Source organism: Battus philenor, unplaced genomic scaffold (genome assembly GCF_028537555.1).
Source record: "Battus philenor isolate CCGP_79_NKW_IND1 unplaced genomic scaffold, ilBatPhil1.0.hap1 SCAF_19, whole genome shotgun sequence".
Lineage (NCBI taxonomy): Eukaryota > Metazoa > Arthropoda > Insecta > Lepidoptera > Papilionidae > Battus > Battus philenor.
The window spans coordinates 8,405,567-8,428,268 of NW_027181681.1; the positions used below are offsets into that span (position 1 = coordinate 8,405,567).

General features: G+C 31.9%; 1 protein-coding gene, 1 long non-coding RNA gene and 1 other non-coding gene across 3 annotated transcripts; 2 read left to right on the forward strand and 1 right to left on the reverse strand.

The window, feature by feature from the left end:
* Positions 1-774: 774 nt before the first annotated feature.
* LOC137921581 (uncharacterized) lies at positions 775-3,176 on the reverse strand. Its single transcript, XR_011107483.1, has 4 exons — positions 3,126-3,176; positions 2,148-2,305; positions 1,892-1,969; positions 775-1,269 (listed from the first exon to the last, which is right to left on the reverse strand). It is a non-coding gene; the product is annotated as an uncharacterized lncRNA (long non-coding RNA).
* A 4,606-nt stretch (positions 3,177-7,782) lies between these two features.
* LOC137921687 (dynein intermediate chain 2, ciliary) lies at positions 7,783-22,494 on the forward strand. The gene is made up of 17 exons (XM_068764498.1): positions 7,783-7,830; positions 7,957-8,064; positions 8,148-8,352; positions 8,533-8,655; positions 9,272-9,397; positions 10,704-10,822; positions 11,087-11,221; positions 11,818-11,947; positions 12,362-12,529; positions 13,556-13,699; positions 14,945-15,054; positions 16,944-17,121; positions 18,178-18,406; positions 18,735-18,834; positions 19,890-20,023; positions 21,605-21,701; positions 22,411-22,494. Exons 1-17 carry the CDS (start codon positions 7,783-7,785, stop codon positions 22,492-22,494), a joined length of 2,238 nt encoding a protein of 745 aa, XP_068620599.1.
* Positions 21,489-21,561, forward strand: TRNAT-UGU (transfer RNA threonine (anticodon UGU)). The gene has a single exon. It is a non-coding gene; the product is annotated as a tRNA-Thr (tRNA).
* Positions 22,495-22,702: the final 208 nt, after the last annotated feature.

The window sequence follows — 22,702 nt, forward strand, 5'->3', positions numbered from 1 at the left end:
CATAAATAAATTATATTAAACGTTTAATAAAGCTAAACATAAATGTATAAAAATACAATCATTGCATATTAAAAGTACAATTTGGCCAAGTCAGTCTCGTTCATGAAATTAACGACATAAAAATAGGCTATGAAAGTATTGAATTTATGTGGTTTAAAGTGGTAGAAGATAATTTATAGTATATATATTATATTTTTTATAAAAGAGTATAACACGATAGATTGACATAATTTAATAGTATTTTTTATTAACAAGACACCTAAAATTGACAATAATTACGTAATTGTGTATTTTTAATATAAACTAAAAATAATCAAATTACTTAATTTCTTTAATGAAAATCTTTAACTAGATAAACTTTTCATTCCTCCATTGAGTTTATAAAATATTTTTCCAATTAAAAGAATTTCATTTAAATATTAAAACGATATTAACATTTCTCAACGTTTGCTTTTGCAATGTGCTGCTAATTGTAGAAAAAGTTCATAAATATTAAATCCCTTTGTTACCCTGTAATTAAATTTAACGCACTTTATGCAAATTGATAATTGATAGAAATCGTTTAATGATTATTATTTAGCAATGAATATTAAATCAATTAAAATTGTTTTAGATTAAACTTAAAAAAATCATTATTATTTAATTTTTCTTTTGATAGCTTAAAATAAATAACGAATGGAAAGCCCCAGTAGAACGGAATGACGTTTTCTTGATAAATCAAGAGAAGCAATATATTTAAAAAAAATATTCGGCTAGTGAATTTTAAACAGAGCCAATTTATTCCTTTCGTCACTGCTTAAGAATATATAACTAAAATATATATTCATTTCATATAAGTCTGTTAATCATCAAGTATATTTAATTAAAACATGACGTGAAACCGACATGATTGTCATGTTAACTTATTTGTCCTTAATGCAACTTGGCAACATTACTTGGCAACTTGGCAGCAATTTGGCAACATTAAAAATTTCTAGCCCAACAGAAGAAGTTACAGATTTTAAGCATAAACGTTTGAAAAGGCGATGATGGCGATACTTTCTTGTACCGCGAGTTCTGTATAGGTATAACCAGTTCCACGATGGATGTGTCCTCTTCTTCATCCGAAGCGGTGAGCTCCACTTCGTACAGCGGTGGAGACGAACGATCAGAGCTGATTTGTTGTTCCAGCGGCGGGTTCAAAGGTCCGTGACACGGAGAATTGCCACGGCACGGCACCAAAGGAATTTCAGCCTCGGGCGAGTCCGACCAACCGTCCTCCATATCTGTCTACAAAAATAGACAAAAATAATGCTGCAAAGGCAGTTTTAAGAATATTTGCATTTTGTACCGCATTTACGCTTTCTTTTTTACAGTAATATTTAGTTTTTTTATCAACAACTTCAACTAGAGGATTATTACATTTATATTTTAAGACACAATTCTAAGAATTAAAAAATTAAAACTTAGTATTGATAAAGTTTTATTATTATTCATATTACTTATTTATTTACGCTTCAACATAAATTTATAATTTCAATTTAAGCGCTACATGAAATTTTCCTTGATTTTTGTTTTATTTTATTACATTTTAGTGCAAACAATTAATTTTTGTTTATCATGAACAACCGAAGATTTTTTTTTTTTTTCAATTCTCTTGATCTTTGCATGATATTTTATAGTACAAAATCTGACACAGCTTCTAGTCTGCGCGCCTGACCATCCGACTTAAAACAATACGACATATAAATCCAGTATATTAATAAAATTTGCCTTTTATTGTTAAATTAATGGGGCTCGTCAGCCACTTTAAAAATCTGTTTACGGAACTGAAAATATAAATTTCTAAAACCAAGATATTTTGGAAAGTTGCGTTTTCGTAACTAACAATACATAGGAATTAAATCCTCACCGAATTATTCCTGTCGCTGTATCTACCGCATGGCTGAAGTCCGATTAAATCTTCTTCACTGCTACTCGTGTTAACAAACTGGAAAAAAACAAAGATTTTTATTAAGTACCTGATTTCTATTTATTTTAGGCTTGTTAAAATTTTATGTTAATAAAATTTCGTTAATGCCATAACGTCAAACTAATGTATGTATTACTTTTTACTTTGATTGAATACTATAACATATTTTAAAAACCAAAAAAGCGCTAATGCATACAAGGTCCACTCCACGTTGACGGACCAGCCTTCTGAAAGGGTCTTCCTCGTCGCTATCGATCCCACTGTCTTCCCGTTCGGAGAACAATGGGACTAGCAGCCCGACCTGAATCTCTTCCACCCCCGCCAGTTTGCCTGTTTAATATCGCGTAACGCACTCTAAAAAATATTTTTTAATATATTAATTAGATGAATAACAAATAATGTAACAGTGAATAATCAAACACGGGTGAACATATGTTTGCTTGGTGAGTTATGATTATTATTAAAATACAGTAAATAATTTGATAATAATAATTGTAGAATAGTAACCAAGGAATTAAGAAACATTTTAATGAAATATGTAATAATAAACACAAGAAAGGTATTTATGTCAGTTATTTTTTTCGTGTATAAATAAATAAATAAATAAAGAAGAACATTAATTTTGTTCAACACTATAATGTTAATAATCCAATAAATTACGTACAAGTGTGATGCTTTAATAACATTTTATACATAGCCGTTCAACTCTGAAGTGAGAAAATGTGTTGATCCATACGATTGTTACAAAAATCAATAGCCCACTAATATTTCCTTTCATTTCACATGAATAGAACGTGGTACGAGGTAACAAGGTCATTATTTATATAATATATGCATCAGAATTTGTATATGATAAATAAATAGTTAAACCATAACGTTAGTTATTTTTGATTGTGTTGAATCAAATAGGAGGCGTGACACTAGATACAACCAGTAATGATTAACATTCTGACACTTGGACTTATGAACGGATTCGAACAATGAAACAGATATATCACTGCATAATTATTTTTAGCACTCGTGACATTTAAGGTTGCTCGCCATAACCTTTGTTTTATTAAACACACCTTGTTCACTTCTTCGTCTACTAACACATTATCGCTGTTAAAAGATATCGAAGACAATCAATAATAATTTACATGCTAATAATTGAATTGCACAATAAATCACTTACGGAAACTGTATCGTAATACTGCAATATTATTTCACAATACCGGCAATATAGAATAGGAGCAAAGTAGTGACGTATTAAACCTCCTTACTCAGCGATATCCTAGGGGAGCCCTCCCTCCGTAACCATGACAACCAAAGTATGCGCGCGCACTATTTATTTGCCATCTACAATATTTTGTCAATTTTTAAAACTATTGTTATTAAACTTCAGTTTCAAGAACTAGATAATTTTGCAAATAGGTGTTCCATTTAATGAATGTAGAGGTTTAGTATGGCTCCAAAGAAGGTATGAGATTTTATTAAATTTTAATAACACTGCAGTACAAATATATTTTTGGAACAAATTATAACGTTAATGGTTTCAGTGAATGTAAAGGTCAACATAATGTCTCTTATACATAACATTTTATTTCAAATATCGCAACAGCTCCTTTCTTTACTTGCAAATAGGAACAATTTAAATACATTTCGTATTAATCAGAACTTGTCCTAATTAAGATTAAATTAAAGTACATTTTGAAAAAATCTTTTATTATGCAAAGAGTATACTTGCCTTCGATTCTATGTCGAACTTGAATAGAATTCGTCATTTGGTTGAAAACCATTGACCAATATCTATCCATGTTTTCACATAATTAGATTTTGATTCCCATCCACAAGATGATGAGTAATCCAGTTAGTTTGCCCGATCTGTGGCATTGATTTGAGAAATATATACGTTACGTTGACTATTGCCAAACGTTGGTAGTTTATAGTTAAAATAACATCAAAATGTTTTTCTTACAATAACAATTGCAGCGGCGCTTCACACAATTTTTCTTTTCTAACAGTAATAAATGTTTCTAATACACTATCAAATAACACAGCATTGTATACTGTCACCGCACGTACATTAACTATAAATAAAATATATATTACAGATAAATAACAAATAACTACTCATCAATAAAGAAAGCATCTTAAATACGCTGCAGATTAAAATGTAAAAAATGTTATTAAATCTTACCTAAATCATTTCTATTGAAAACAATCTGTTTAATTTTTTTATTCATAACTTTTGTCTTTTTTTTTTATTAAATCTAAATTTTTTAATACATTATTTCTTAAGGTAAGAAATAATGTATTAAAAAATTTAGATGTTCTAAAAAAATCCAGATTTGTTATAATCTAAAAGCGCAACACAATCTCTACTACAGTTTTTTCTTCTTATTTTACATACTTTTTAACCCATAATCATGAAAATATTTAAATAAAATATTTAATTATTAATACGTACGACATAAGCACACTACGTAAATGAATCAATCAATTATAACAGTAATATGCACTAACTGACAATGATGAATAGAAATAAGCACTGGAATATTAAACTATCCCCTATAAAAGTCAACATTTTGCTCTATAAATTCAGCTAGTTAATTGTTGTCCTCGTAAGCAACAGTATCCATTAATAAAAATGTGGTTAATGCACAACAAGTTACAATTTTATTATTATAATAGGTATAAATATATTTATAGTTTATTCTATATAATTTACAACAATCATCTGTGGCGAGACACTACACGTGTCGTAATCACTTTTTACATTATAAAAAGTCAGTTTAAGGATTTAAAAGGGAGTTATTTTTAAATAGGATTGACCAACAACTATCTATACATCAGCATGTTAATATTACGGTTTAATAACTGATTTAGATGCCCATCCCTAATCCACAAGGGATGAGTAATCCAGTTAGATTGCCCGATCTGTGGCGAAGCAGGTCTACGGAGAAATCCATAGGGTTGATCCTGAAAAGATTCAGAGTGAGTAAAAGCAACGGCACGGCCACTTGCTGTAAATACGATCATTTTGTGTTTGTGTACGTCGACATTATGATTTTGGTATTGGCCTGAACATATCAAAACTGAAACTGGAAAACATGTTTACAGGTTCGCTTGATATGATAAAGCCAAAATGCCTCGTGACCCTGTGTTATACCTCTGTAGATGTTTGTTAGCATTACACTGTACACTAGGTTATTTTACTAATTGATTAAACTCTAGTGTGACTATTTATTTCATAAAATTATTCGTGTGCTTTTGCTGTAGACCGTGAACATCCGAAGTGTTATTTGGATATCACTTTAATTTTGCATTATTATAATTTTCTTCCTGATTGCTTTTATTAACGAACAAACACAGTGTTATATCAAGTACTGAGATAACGATATTTCAACATATATCGTAAACATTTTACATTTTATTTTGTATTGACGACTGCAAAAAGTATCATATATATTTTTGGAATATTCCACCAAATCGCCTTATGTACATATATATCATGTTAGCGGCATTTTCTACGAAAAATTAAAATTTAACAAACCTTAAATCATATTTTTCGATTTTTCTATAAAAAAAAACTTGGCTACATCAAGACACATAAAAATAATGAAAAAAAATGATTAATAACAACCTTTAGTTTCATCGTCTCCTATTTATTATCAGACCTACAGCAGGTAGTGATCCCTTTATTTATCGGCATTTCTATGTTACGGGTCTCCCTTTTTTTTCGTTTTTCGTACAGCAAGGGAAATAGTCTGCCTGCTCAACGTTTCTTTAAATATACCGTGGATGACGCCTTCATAACGACATGTGTTTTCTATTTAATTAATACCATACAAAATGTATTAGTTGAGAATTTCCCACAAGCACTGACGTGTACTTGGTATGATGGCTCTTATCAAAACCAAGTTGGGCCATCGACCAGTCTATTGTATTTATGCTGACGTCACGCGACACACCGTATATTTAACGGAAGACAATCATAAACTCGTTTATAGCTCCCCAGTCTTCTTCACTGCTCTGCAATTTTCTATTTTTAGGAAAATGTAGTACAGTACTAGAAAACTCGTAAAGATTTTTAGGATATCTCAAAGACGACGACTGCAGTATTTAAGCGGTTGACTCCCCACTTCCAATGCATCAAGTATTGTGGCGTCCTCGGGTGTTCGTTGCAGGTGTAGCGTGTCTTCTTTTTAATCCTCGGATAGCACAGCAAAAGTGCTCAAATATTTTTTTAAAAAAAATTTTCATTTTAGAAGCTTCAGAGAGTTGTCTCTTTTTTAGAAGAACATGTTAAATTTTCCTCTTTCCTTTTCATGCTTCATGTACTTATGCTTAATTTATAACGTACTTATGGTTGTCTCTAAGTGTATTGTAGATATAACATTTTCAATTTCCTATATGTATTTATTTTTCTGAGTATAAATAATACAAAACTAATTTCAACTAACTAACTTATTTCATCAACACGTAACGTTCAAAGCTTTCACTGAATTTGAAGTCATGGATAATTTCAATTTTCACTTTTTCATATAATAAAATATTAGAAATTTACTTTATTTTGGTTTTATAAAGTTATTCAAAAATAACAATAAATGATTTTTTTAAAAAGCGATATAAAGCATATAAATAATGTGAAATTTAATTAAAATTGCTAACCATTAAAGGCAAAGCGTAGGAGTGACTGTAAGCTACGAATGACCGCGACTGAAATGGCGCCATCAATAATAAGGCCAGCTAATTTTAATGCAAGTATTGTGACGACACGGCACGGCACTGTGGTGTCGCCTCAGTACTAGCTGCCGCCAGACACGGATACTAATTAGAGTTTGGTGACACGCTCGCAACGGAAAGTAAATCTGTACCGTTAGCAAATTAAAGTCACTAGATCGAAAATCATTCGATTATTTTTTAATCAATACACGAAAAATAACCATTTAGCTTCTTCTCAAATGTTATTTAAATTCAAACAAAATATATATAATCATGTACGCATTTATTGACACTTAGTTTTGAATCGTCGATGACTTTAACATTATAAGTAATAAGTAATTACTGGCTTGAAATGTTTATCTGCTGAGGAGAGCCCGACAGAAATAGTTGCTCTTTTGAAATTAAATTTAACAATTTTCGACGTATACATATATATGTATTATATCAACCATGTAAATGCATCAACAAACCAAGTTATAGACATTGTTTCCTCAACTTTTCTACGGAATTTCTGAGATTAATCTCCAAGCTTAATAAGTAATGTCCTGTTTATATTACAATTTTCTATGAAGCCTGTTTTTTACACAAATAAAATATTTGGAACACACATGATCAATTAATATGAAGAAATTTTTGTTGCGCTCTAACGGTACATGCATTAACGGTGATTTTAAAGCAATATAATGCAGTTTCTAAAATGACTTCACTGGGAACTAAAGCAAATGCTGTGATTTTAAGTTAAATTTATTTTAGTGTAATTTGAATTTTAAAAAGTATTAACATTATATTAAACAATGACTGCCGATGATTCTCCATCGAGTACACCCGACTCATCATTAACTTTGGTTTGGTTTACAAGACATTCAAATTTGAATTCGCTCTCACGCACGGATCCTTAATAATTTGTTTACGCTTGCTTGGCTTTGTTAAAATGCTTCGTTATATATATAGCCATGTTACATGATCGGCTCCAATAAAGACTTGTTATCAAATAATATGCAAATGTCTAGAGTATTTACTCGTAAATCACTGAAGTACTTAAACGTTTACACAACAGCAGTGCCTGATTTGCCGCGGTTCAGTGCTTTCGTGCTTTACCTTTTCGCTTCAAAAAACTAATCAAAATGTTAAAAGCTATGGTTAAACGTGCACTTAACGTTGACAACGAAAAGGTACTACTAGGGAAAACCTTGCAACGACTAGATGTAGGCATATTCCCTAGATTTTTGTTGGCTGATCAATCATTCAGGAATATGAAATGTTGAGTGTAATGTACTGATTTCTTTATTATCCTTCAGAAAGATGCGTCGAAATCACGCGCAAATCTGGTAGAAGACGACGCTTTGGACTGGCTCAAACCGCGTGTTCTTATTAAACCCGATGATCAGGAATTTGTTCCCGAGGCCGTAAGGAATAATAATATTTTGTTTACAAATTCAGTTACGCCAAATTTAAATAATACCTAACTTCCGCAATGCAATTGTTAAAGGACCTCGAAGAAGAAGTTGGGCGAATTTTGACTACTATAAACCCCCAATGGGTACCAGATCAAGTAGCGTACCATTATGGCCAGGGCAGATTTGTGTCAAAACCGAAACCTGCTTACGGCAAAGCATATCCACTTTACGTCTACCAAGGAACAGCTATTCGCAAAGACTCAGATGAAGCCAAAGCGCAAATTGCTGCCGGTTATGGTTAGCTTTCTTTGATTATATTATTTCTTGCATCATTTTTGGATACATGGTACGCGTTTTAAGATATATTAATGTACGAAACTTTACTGTCCGAAAACGATTCAATTATTTATTTATACTTACACATCATTGTAATTTTTTATGTAAGATGTAGTGACACGATGTTGGCTAAAATTTAAGGTATGGTTGGATTTGATGACGCTGGTCCAAAACGAGCTAAAGTCAAAAAATCTGCTGCTGAAGAAGAAGAAGAAGAAGAACCAGAGCCTGCACCGCCAGCGGCCGAAGATGTGAGAGGGGAAGGTCGTATCGCGATTTTTCCTATTACTAAACTCAATTACCACTGCTAAACTTATTCAGCCTTACAAATTTATTCTAAGGCTATGCTACTATTGACTATGAATGCTTATTTCTCAGACAAGTTTATGTATAACTGACATCAAAATTTAAAAAAATGGGGTTGCACGCACTTAAACCAATAAAAACGAAATAGAAGTTGATTTTCCCAAATATATTTTACCATCCGTGCATATTTTTAATTATTTTTATAACGTCAGATTTACAATTAAATTTTCTATTTAATTAAATCACTTCACTGTATAGAACCTGTTTAGTTGAATTAATTTAGTTAAAATAACGTTTTGGACTAGTGTGAACTATAAAATAAAAGAGAAAGAAGATAAAGTAAAAATAAAAATCTAGGTAAAGGCGATAAAAACTAATGTGCGAAATAAAGAAAGAAAAGTCATAGAAAAAGTTAAAAGCATTTTGATGAAAAAAATCAATAAGATTAAAAACAAAGTTTCAATCTAACCGTGTATCTGCAAACCTTTTTTTTTTCTATTTACGTTACTAGTTAAAATTGTTAATCAGTTTTAACTATAGAAACATTTTAGATGTAATAATTGTCATATCACAGATGAAAAGGAAGAGGGTGATGAGGAACCTAAAGTAGAAGTTGCAGAAGCTCCGCCCGAGCCTACGGAGGTGGAAGGAGAACAAGAACCTGCAGCCGAAGAAGTAGATGAACAAGAACCAGAAGAGAGTAAGACTATTAGGAAGTAAAATTTATTTCAGCTACTTTTACAGTATTATGTCTGTATCAAGATTGTTGCGTCGGAAAAGCAGTCATTCTTGCTATTTATCATTCAAGTCATATAAGTTATTTAGATCATGTAAGTAAAAATATCGACTGTTCCTTCTCAATAAGTGTATGAAAATAATTCCCCGTAAAGAAAAAGAGATATTGATAAAATTAGAAAAAAAAGGTTTTTATTATTTAACTATATAAGTATACACTGCCGCAAGGTTTCTTTCGGCTGTTGTTCTCAGATCTGACTCATTAATCCTCCGAACAGGTTGTAGAATAATTTTGACTTTAATAATAGATGTCATCTAACATAATAATTTAAGTAACAAGAGGGCTTTAGTTATGGACTAAATTTAATTAAATTTAAAAGTTTAGTAAAATTCTTACATCTAAAAGCCTATGGTAAAATAGAAAAATGTTTCGTGGACGGTAAAATGGTTTTAAAATAAAAACATACAAGTCAAGATTTACGATATTAAGGTAGACCTCTACTTATTTTTGTTTTCTTTTTTTATAATAAGTACAGGATGGTTGATTACATATGTAGAAGGATAAAGGAATGAATGTGAAGCTCATTTTTAAGCAAAACCTATTAAGCTTTTACAACTATTTTCAGTCACCTTGCTTAAAATGATAACACTAAAATACGTTACATTATTTTACTTTATATTTTAGGCTGCAACAGGTCAATATATTATCAAAGAATTATCTATCATTTCTGAAACCATTCATTTTTGGGTTTACTTTACATTAATTGACAGCATATGAGCATTATAGCCCCATTAAAGCTTTTAAACTTATAACTAATCACCAAGCTAACTACTACTAAGCATCAAGCATTACTCAAATTTAAAGTTTATTTATCGACTTTCTCACATAAACATATTGTTAAAAAATTAATTATAATGAAATGACAGTAGATACTAAACAAAAAAAATTGTTTCTCTGTCCTTTTGTTGTTTGTTTTTATTTTGCATTAAATTTTGTATATGAAATCTTCATTCTTTTAATTCTATGATATTTATTTTAATGTTTCCTATAAATAAAGTTTAGTAATTTATAAAGGTGTTGTTACAGCCCGCCATAAAAAAAAATTATATTGCCTCATTGATTAAAAAGGTTACCCCCGATGTACATTATTTAAGTTTAGCTACGTAATTGAATACTATATTAATTCCGTAACTATGCTACAATTGAAGCGAATCAAAACAAACAGCAAAATAAAAAATACTTACGTATTTTTGTGGAACTATATTTGTAGAAGAAGGAGCAGCTCCTGCTGAAGAAGAAGTGATTACGGTGAAGCCACGAGTTAAGAAGTTAGCTAACCAATTCAATTTTTGCGAACGTGCTGCTCTGACATATATCTACCCTCGGCGTGTGAGTAAATATTATACACAATCGATTTTTTTCTAAAAGTGCCCAAGATTTTTTTGTATAATTTACACACGGGAAAATATTTCATGCTACGGTTGAAGCAACCTGTAACATAGCATAAAAATTGATAATATCAATTATGAAAAAATATTTATACGTACAATATACTACCTTATTAAAAAAAATTAACAGTCACAAATATTTTGAAAAATATCGCTAAACTATTTTTTTGTTATATTTATTCACTTAATTCATTTTATTTATTAGTCCGTCGATACTCAAACCATCCCACCACCAAGAGGTACCTACGGCTCAACTGCTCTTCAAAGCATCATATTCGATTTTTATCAAGAAGATTACGAAAGGAAAATGCGTGAGAAGGAAGAAGAAAAACCAAAACGAGTAATTACTTTTTATTTTTGGATTACAAATCTTTTTATAGCGCATCTTATAATCGTATTATCATACCTTGAGCAAATAGTATCGCTTACCATTTATCTAACTTTTTGTAAAGGAAAAACAGCCTCATTTAATAAATATTGGTATATAACTATCCAAAAATATTTATTATAATTATAATAGTATTTGTGGATTATTATCATTTATAACTAGATGGGAGCAGTAGTTACCTGGCGGTAGAAGACTGTTGTTATATATAATTAACACTTTGTCCATTAATTCAGTAGGTTTGTCTCTGCTCATTAATAGGTTTCCAGAGAATGGGCAGCATTTTCTTCTGTGTAACACAAAACTATACTGTGATCTCTGAGCTGTCTGCCAGTAGGATTATGGTATATCCTCCCAAAAATATCTTTGACGGTGCCTTGAAATGAGCGGCTATGGGCTGATATGACGATAGACGAAAACACAATTCTTAGTAAATAAGTGTAGTAGTGCCATTAGATGATACGATATTTTTAACGTTGTCTCAACATCATAAATTTAATTGATTCATCTTGAGGGCAATAGATCAGTATTAATATATATTGTTTTTGCAGTTACGCAAGAAAACCGAAAAGCACGCTAAATCAGCTCAGCAAATACATGATGAGCAGCTGGCAAAACGGATTCGTGAAGCCTGGGCGATACTAGAACGTCTGGTCAACCAGAATATTTACGATGACATCGGTAAGCAAGGATTTATATATTTATCGGAAATTATACTGCATTTAAAAAGTAACGAGAAAAGCGAGCAACTGAACATTGTATTAAATAAATGTGTAACGTAATTAGCAAAAAAATTTGCGTGGATAAAACACTTAAAGTTCCATTACAAATTAAATAACTTCAAGAGCTGACAGCAAATCAGATAATGACTAATTTTTGTATTAAATAAGAATAATTGTTGCTAGCGCGTGTTTCTACAATGGTAGTGCAGAAGCATCTTTAGATTTGTTCACAACTGTTGTCGCCCGTTGATCTCTTTCGTCCCTTTACAATACCACAATAGTGAAATGCATAAAGCTCTATATAGACTCTCTCCCGCGCATGTAGTGTATTAAATAAGATTTTATGTTATTTTTTAATTTTATTTCGATACAGCTCAGGATTACCGATATTGGGATGATCCATCGGACGAGTTCCGGGAAGGTATGGGCTCGTTGCTGCCGCTGTGGAAGTTCCAGTTCGAGCCGATGCGCAACCACTCCGTCTGCGATATCCAGTGGAATCCTCACTACCAAGATTTGTTTGCCGTTGCATATGGCTCGTGTATGTCAATCTATATTTTTTTAAAGAATTATGGATTTATATTGAATACGCTTTATTTTGAATTTGTGTACTTGATAAATTGTAATGTTTGTGTCTCAAAGAACTCAATATAAAATAGAGGTTATTTATCTCATCTGTGCGAATACGAATTCTGAAGTTCTTTGTATATTTCACCCGTAAGGTGGACTCAACGGAACGTTTGGCAAAAAAAAGTAAAAAGTATGAACTCGTAGACGCTCTCCAACAAGATGGACAGATCACTTTTAAACTGCTATTGAAAACTCAGTAAATGAACGCTTCGACTCCGACAATCACTGAGCTACATGACGAGAGCAGCGGGGCACTAGAACCAGCCAGAGACTCACCACAACCGCTTTGACAAGAGTGTGAGATTGTTTGTGCAACACAAAAGGATAAACTCACTGATAATAAAACTCTGTCTCTTGATAATAATAAATACAATAGAGCAGACTGGGAAGTCTACTCAACAGGTGGACAAAGTTTACAGCAGGTACATCAAAAATATATGAAAAATAACTCTTACGACACTGTTCAACATTGCGATGTTAGGAAGCGTCTCTTAAAGTCTTTTTAATATATATTCTCGTGTATTTGCAATTCTTATTAAATTGTTCATGATGCAATTGTTTTAATGATGAGTCTGATCATTATTTTTATAAAATTTTTAAAAGAGAACTTCATCGAAGTAATTTTAGGTTTATTTATTGATATTTTCATAATTATATATTCTAATATATGTATTATGTACTATATATAAATTAATATACGCATGTCTTATTGACTACATTGAATATCATATTCCAAACTATTACATACCACTTACTGGTTGCTTGCCCGCTTCTTGTTCTTTTCTTTTCTTTTTTTTAATTATTGTAACTATATTATCCATTCAGATGTTACGTACAATAAAGAGCCTTAAATGAAATTATATTTTGCTTTACAATCAGTATCGTCTACAAAATTTCACGTATTTTGTTTGCTAAAGATTATTGTATGTCTTGACAGTGGATTTCACAAAGCAACCGAAAGAAGGCTGCCTCTGTTTATACAGCATCAAAAATCCAGCGTATCCAGAGTATGCCGTCACTACTGAGTCTCCGATCATATGCCTTGACGTATTTAAGGAGACGCCTTATTTTATATGCGTAGGTGAGTAAATCTATGCTAAATTTTATACATATTAAGATTGGATAATAATCAAGACTTGAAAGCGTAATGGTCCTTATTTCAGCTTATACTTGCGTCCACAATAGAATAATATATTGTACCAAAAATTATCAGATTATTTTTTTATAAAATACAAGCAGCTTCAATAGGGCAGTTCAATAAATTTTAGTTTAATTTTTTCAAAACTTATTAAATTGTCTGTTTTATGGATTTATATAAAAGGTTTTTCATGGCCATTACATTTTTATTTAATTAATGTCTTAAATCTGTAACATATATATTATATTACAATGAAAATATGTTTAGATGTCATACGTGTATGATTATAATGCCTACATAACACGACTTATTTTTGTCATGTTGCATCCCAACACTTCTTTTTCGTTTTTGTAAGATGTTAAATATTTACAGTTACAGCTTTTCTTTTCATAAGAACCTTCTCATGCCTCAATGAAAGTATGATGGGCGAAAAGTAATGGATATTATCAAGTCATTCTGGAATTTTACAATTAGCTGCACATTTTTAGATTCATTTTTATTTTCAAAGATTAGCATATGTTGCTGGTTAGGCGCATTTGTTAATGACAAAACTCTTAAAAACGATCTGTAAATAAAAAAGAAAAAACTTTATATCATCTCCATCATTTCTGCCATAGGATGTCCACTGTTGGACATAGACCTCCCTTCTATATTTCCAATAGGACCCGTTGGAAGCGGCGTGCATTCGGCGTCTAAATTCCTTTTACATATGAAACATGTGATAGTTTAAAGTGATTACATTAAAAAAATCGTCTAAAATTGTCGTAAGCTGCAAAAGCTTGACAGGCATGAACAATGTATTTAAAAAATAACTAATTATGTTTTTGACTAGACTTGTACTGCTGCCCAAGAGGTATTTGCAGATACCGCAAATTCCAAGGAGTAGACCGCTGGGAGCGTTTAGCCTAAAACCTCTATTGAGGTAGCGAAGATCTATTAGAGGGCTTCCTGGAAATCAACGGCTCAGGCCGCTTTTACCGATTTTACTGTACTACAATATCACCGGATTAGGAACTCAATTTCATTACAGCTTTTACTCATTATAAGTTCTTGTACCAGTCTTCTCGTGACGCACTCAAATGTGTGACAAATGATACAAAGTAAGTAATAAAAAAATTAAATATTGCTGCGATGAAAACAGAAAGTTAAACTCTATATATTGAACTGATCTTTAAATCTCTCCCTCAGGCCGCTACGATGGCAACGTCTGCGTGTACAACGCGCAGTTGACTTTAGAGGCGTCTTACCAGTACAAATCGGATTCTGTGCGAGATAAACACAACTGTATAGTTTGGGAAGTAAGCGGACGATTTCTTTATGCATAATACAATTCATGCGTAGTAACAAAGTATATACCGCTGCGCGCAGTCAATTTAAGAATACAGATAGTATTAAATACATATTCTACTAAAACCAAAATGAATGAAAAGATGCTAAAAATGTGTGTGTATTTAATAAAAAACATTGGGACGTATTTTAATCAGTTTTTCGATTGAGCTCAAAAAGGAGCACTTACTACCTTCAGTACAACGCGACCTTTAAACAAATCTAAAGGATGCTGTGGTTGTAACCGCACTAACCACATCCTACTTTGTATTATTCTAAATTGTACCATTTTCTACAGTCGTATTTAATGTGATGGAGGTTGCTTCAATTCACTTTTACGTAATTCGATTCTTTCTACCCTTTTATGCAAATAATATACCATTGAATAAAAATTTGTTTCAATATTAAGGCTTTAGGATTTCCTTGAGTATATTTAAAGCTCGAAAATCTACAAACCAAAATGTTTTTTTATTTATTAAACTGTCGCATTTTTTTAAAACAGCAACAAAATATCATTCCCACCCTAGCATCGTTTTCAACCCATTATCCATATCTTTAACGCACTTATGATCACTTTGTTATTGTGAACGAATTTCCATATGACGATACTGCTAAGTGCCTTTAGAGATGAACCAGTGAACAATGATCCTTATAAGACTAATCTTAAAGTTATATTTTTGATGTTGCAGTATCTAAATGCGATTTCATTTTCTTTTTTGGTTAGTGGCCTTTATTAAAAACTAGAATTTCATTTATATTCAAAATAAATTATACTATCATTAATTAATGTAATACGAAAAAACATACGAATACAACTTCTAAATTTTCAATGATACCTATGATCGTAGGTAATGCGTTCGCAATGTTACAAGCTATTTCTGCTATGTAGCAGTAATCGTACAATAAAGTGCACTGCGAATTACACAACTCTCACCTTTAAAACACCACTAAATCAGTGATCAGATGAGTGATTTAACGGTGGTAGTTGTGTAATTTGCATTGTTTGCCGCATGTGCATTTATAAACGGGCAGGCGGGCGGTGCACTTTATTGCACGACTACTGCTACATGGCGAAAGTAGCTACATTTTAGTCCTTTTCTTACTTAATCCTAGGCATGCCTATGTCCTAAATCCTTTGTGTATAATAAAGTTTCACAAAATATCTTTAGCCTTCCTTTTCTTAGTTTTAAATCTAGAATTAAAAGTATATTTTTTAGTTGATCGAAATGTGTGGAACTTGTTTTGTTGACTCATTAACATGGTTGATATTATACTGTATTCATCAAAGATTGTTAAATTTCTTATTAAAAAATAAGAAAGGACCAATATCTAGCCACCTCCGCACATGCAGCGGTTGCCGTGCATGAAAGTGCACCGCCCGCCAGCCCGCTCGTAAATGCGCATGCGACAGACAATGCAATTAGTGCTAAACACCGAGTTAGCACTAATCTGTGTAACAACTCCTGAAGATGCCCCGTGGAGGGGTGAAACACGTGTTGAGTGAATTTACGGTGGCGGTTGTGTAGTTTGCATTGTCTGTCGCATGCGCATTTACGAGCGGGCTGGCGGGCGGTGCACTTTCATGCACGGCAACCGCTGCATGTGCGGAGGTGGCTAGATATTGGTCCTTTCTTATTTAGGATGGACTTCCGCAATGTAACGCCTGAATCCATTAAATCTTATTAAAAACGCAACGTTAAATTGCCGGCTCTTTTCAGCAGGTCAACATATCCTTTATGTCCCAGTATAGCTTATTACGTATAATATTAAGATTATCGATGATTCAAAACTTCGAATAAATACCTACTTTTATATATATTTTGAATTTTAATATCGTGAAACATTTCTTGTTTTTTCGAAGGTCCGTTGGGGCGCTCGTCTAATAGATGGTGAGGCGTCGTTCTTCTCGGTATCAGGCGACGGTCGCGTGGTGCAGTGGGGGGTGATGCCGGGCGAGCTGCGTGCCACCACCATCATCGAATTGCGCTCGCCTGCTGCGCCGATACTTGGCCCCGACGGCACACTCATCACCGTCAACAGTAATTATTCCTTAGTTTTATTACATAAAGCTTAATAAGAAATGTGTCATATAAAACATTACTCAGATATTTTATAATATTAAAACTTTATAAAAATGATTTTAAATTACATAAAGCTTAATAAGAAATGTGTCATATAAAACATTACTCAGTGTCATATAAAACATTACTCAGATATTTTATAATAATAAAACTCAATAAAAATGATTTTAAATTACAAAACCTCTCTGTGAATATTTTTATTGACTTAGCTTAGTTTAACACTAAAATAGAAAGGTATTTTAAAATCCTTAAGTGACAAAGGTAATTTCCGTTTACATTAACCGTTACTTACGAGTTGATAAGTTATAGGCGTAAAAACTTTAAAAGAGTAAAATGTATAGCTTTTTCAGCAAATAACTTTAAATCTTTTAAATCTATTACCAATCACCTTTATATTAATCACTCTAAAATATCACATTAATTAAATTTTTGCAATTGGAATGCAACAAGCTAATAAGTTCAATCAGTACAAGCAGGGAAAAATCATCGTCATCAACATTATATCAGCTAATAGACGTCCACTATAAGGCATAGAACTCCAAATATAACCATGATGACCTAACCCTGAGCGACCTTAACTATAAACAAATAGTAAACGATTATTAATCTCAACGCGTAGTAATTCGAATTTAGAAAATGCATTTTCTTGCTATATTATCATTACGCTACTTAATATTTCTGAAACCAATGATTTTTGGATAGGGTATACAATACATTAACTGACCGCAAATGAGCCTTTAATTTAGCCTATTTTAATTCAGCTTTTACATTTAATATATTTTACCAATCAACTGTACGTTAATAAAAAAAACTCTTTATGACAATTTGCAGTAATGATTAAGTATTTACGAACGAGTTACGATACAGATTTACATTTAAACAAAAAGGTACAAATTTGCATCGTAACAAAAGCTAACTTTTGGAATATATTCACCACCTTGTAAAATATTGACTAATTTATGTACATAATTTGGCCAGGTTTATTATGAATATTGTATTGCTTGTATGATGTAGGTTGCGGTAGTGCGATCTGCTTCCATCCAGAAAAGCCGGACATATTCCTCGTGGGCACGGAAGATGGCTCTATCCACACGTGCACGCTGAAATACAACCGAAGTTATGTGAGCTCGTGCCAAGCACACCACATGCCCGTCTATCGCATTAGCTACAACTTCTTCAACAACGCCATCTATGCCTCCTGCTCGGGCGACTGGAGGGTCAAGATTTGGGAGGACGGCCGGGAGTAAGTTGTAGTTGCTACTCAAGCCTTTATATTTCATCAGCGGCTTTCTTAACCGCGGTACCCGACCGGCGCCAAAATAATCTTCTTTATAGCAGACGACGGACTGAGAACACCCGCTGCATGCAATAAGACGACAATAATTATACATTTATTTTTTTACAAATATTATTCCCGCAGATGTATCAACAGCTATATAACCACGATAAACACAAGTATTCTGTGATAGCATTCCCAATGTAACAGTTATGTGGTTCACTTAACCTATTGTCCCGTCGATACGATTTCTTTCTTTACTAGTAGTAACGTGAAATAATTTTTATTGAAACAGCGAGCCAATTTTTATGTTCGAGTTGGGCTCACCAGTGGGTGATGTAAAATGGGCTCCGTACTCAAGCACAGTTTTTGCCGCATGCACCGCCGACGGAAAGGTATTCGAGTTTTTAATAAATGGTTTATAACAAAAATGGCTGCACGACCTTTTTTACCTGTCTGCGCATACCCGCCCGTAATAGAGTTGTATGTTAAAAGTGAGCCGAGGAACAAATATTTTTCATGTTTCATCTACAAGGCAACGGATATAGTTTAGAATATTCCTAGGACTCGGCAAACGCCGGCCGACCCAAACCTTCTCAAAGAGGTAGCATACCATTCGATCACGTATTCCTGGTCAATGGTACATAGAGACCGGGGAAAAAAAAATGAATTGCGCGTCAAATTAACCAACTGTTGGAATGAAATAATTACCCTTTTTGTACTAAAATTAAATTGATAATTAACAACATATACAAAAAATTCAAGTGCATTGTACATTCTTCGAGAGGTTATTGACTTTTGCATTCACACGTGCTTTTGTGTCGAACATATTTGGTAATTATAATAACAAAATTTAATAGTATTTTATTGGGTATACACCTACACATCTTTTCCTTTCTTTCTTATGAAAAAGAAGAATGTACTCATAGAAAATAATAATATGTAACATTAAGAAATCCATTTTATTTCCTATTACATCAAAGAAGAAATACAAATTCAATTTAAAAATATTTTACGAATGTTTTGATTTGGCTGTCTAGAAATATGTTATCAAGTTTAGTTAAATCATCTGGGAGAGCAATTTCAGCGCACATACAATCGAGTGTGTTATGTGAAACTTCTTAGCTAGAAAAATACTGATTTAAGATGCATCAAGTTGTGTTGCGTACAAGTTTTAAAAAACTGGCTTTGTCCACGTAATTACAGTGTGGAATTATCGCGTATAAGGACGAAGGAGATTAGTTTCTGGTTTAAAGTTTAAAATTTATAAAATTCATCCGGTCCGGCGTTCAAAACAACTAAAGTAATTATGTCATGAACGGACAAAGATTCAGAAACAAAAGGTCAAGCAAAAAGCATTGACCGACCATGACTTGTTCCGTTGTTCTTTACAATTTACTTTAACCGGTTCTCGTGCATAAAGAAACAAAAATAATATCCGTTTGTACAGGTCCATGTATTCGACCTCAACGTTAATAAATATCGGCCTATATGCGTACAAGCTGTTGTCTCCAAGAAAAGTAAGAAGTTGACGAGAATTGATTTTAATAAAAGATTACCCATTCTCGTCTGTGGAGATACAAAGTAAGTATTTGTTTATAATTAACTCATTTGTCGCGTCAATGCTAGCACATAAATTTAAATCGTATTATAATTCACATTTCACGATTTTACCGTTTTTATTAACGAATTCCGAATTCGAAATAAGCATCTAAATATTTAAATATCGAAGCTGTACCCACTTTATTTACAATTGTATACGTGATTATACATAGAATAAATAACAAGAATAATTAATTTCAGTTATTTTAGAAATCTTTTTTCATGAACTTCTTCGATCGCTAGTTAAAAATTTGAAAATTCCTAACCCATCTCTAGTCGTAACAATGATCCCGTTCAACCATAAAATTTACTAAATATTTGCATAGTTTGGGCCTTAATATGTTATAGAACTTCAGAGTAGTAAATATTTTGATGATAGCCAGGGCTTACAAAACCGGGATTACGGGATCCCGAATACCCGAATCTCGGACGACTTTTGTCCGTTATTAAAAACCGGTATTCATGTAAAAATACCCGTATTTTGGTATTACATTAGTTGATAAAAATTGAATTTATGCACAATATAAATATAATTTATTTTGTACGAAAATTCCGTCCTCGCTTGATGATAAAACGATTGATTATATTTGTTGAGAGCATACTTTAATAAACAAAACGCAAGATATTAATATCATTTCACAAATACTCTCAATTTAATTTTTTTTTGTTTGTTAAATTACATAATTCCATACGAGCCTGTTACATGTGAAATGTAACATATAATTTAATATGTACTTATTTTTTCTTCCACGTTTTTCGTACCTATCTACTCCTACTCTCTACGTAATACAATAAATAATATCTATCATTTCGGAACAATATATATTGGATTTCATATATTATTTATTAATAAGTCAATATAACAACTGAGATATTTCAAATATCAAATACCGGTATTCAGATTATAATTCGGTATTGTAGGCCCTAATGATAGCCACTTACTATGAATTTACTAACACAAACTCTGGTAATACAATTGAATGCGGCAGCTCGAGCCGAGACTTCCAAAAAATTCTTCAGCTTAGCTACCTGTAAAAGTGGATTCGGCTAACTGCTATCAGCATCCCGCTACTTGACCAGCAGTGTAGTCTAGATCAATAATAAAATAAGTGAACATTACAATATTACAACTTTAGACTAGCATAAGAACCCGCGTAAGATTTTAAATATGGGCTACGCTCTTTTCAACTTTTATAAAAAAGAGAACATTCTTTCATATAATCAATAACACACAAATAATAGCATATTTACAATTTTTTTATAATAAGTGCAGATGTGTTGCTGGGAACATATTTCATTTTAATATTGTGAAATTTCACACCGTTGTTTGTATATATGATATAATTGTAAAGAAAGCTTAATATCAAAATAACATTATAATGGTATCTTATTAACACGTAAAATAATGATTTTGAATAAATCTCAATAATTCAAATTTCTACTGTGAGCCTCCATAGCTCAGGGGTTAGAGCACTGGTCTTGTAAACCAGGGGTCGAGAGTTCAAATCTCTCTGGGGGCATGTGTTAAAAACATTTTTTGGATAGTTTAATTTTTTGATTTAGGGGCACATGCCACGTGGTAAAACTGTCACCTAATCTACGGGTTATGTGCAAACCTCCTAAGAAGGCAGCTCAAGGAATTACACAAAGAGCAATGCAGGTAAATTAATATTAAAATAGTAAATTAACTTTATGTAAAATATTTCCAAAAACGTTAGATAGGCTTAAAATGTTAGATGGTTCTGTTTTTTTAGTATGTTGCCAACGTTAATAGTTTTAAAGATGTTGCTCTAGTCATAGAAAAATGTTTTTTAGATGGCGGGACCGCTTACAATTGCTAAAGATAACCTAATTTTTTAACTTAATATTGTCAAACTTTACAATGTTTTTAATACCCTATCTTTCCTTTATAATCAAATGTAAGCTTTATTATATATTCCTGTTTGCGTTTCAAATTTTTTTTCCTGTTCTGGTTGTTTTGTATAAATAATTGAAAATAATACTGTACAATTATAAGTCATTATCATTCTGATACGCGTGATAATGTCTCGAAAGAACTTTTGCGGACAGAATAGATACAGTATATCTGCTCAAATATAAGATAGGCTCTTATATTTAAGCACTACTTAGTTTTACACATGTATCGATTTGTCTTACGATTATAAGAGTAAATAAAATGAAACCCAAAGAATTGTTAATCAAAATCTTAGACTTTGTCATGTATGTAGATCACCCATCGTATTTCCATTCACTTTATTTGATGTCAACTTTTAAGAAATACATTATTGAAAATAACTTCAAAAAAAATAATAATAAAAATAATAGAACTTATTTTGTTATTAATGTTATATGTACGGCTTTATTTGCAGATACTTAAATTAGACAAACTTCTCACACTTGTACGTGATCCGCCTTTCACACCAGGAGTTATAGTGGAAAAGTTTGAAGATTAAATTTTTAGATATTACTTTTAACACGTAATAAAGAACTTTTTTTGTAATGTCTCATTCACAATTTTTTCCTGGTGTACTGTGAAAGTTACTACAGCTTGATAAAAATATAATAGATTACAATGGTTCAAATGATTCGTAATGTTAAACTTTTTGTTTCTAATTTTATATTTCATTAATAACCTATATAATATTCCATATCTTTACAATT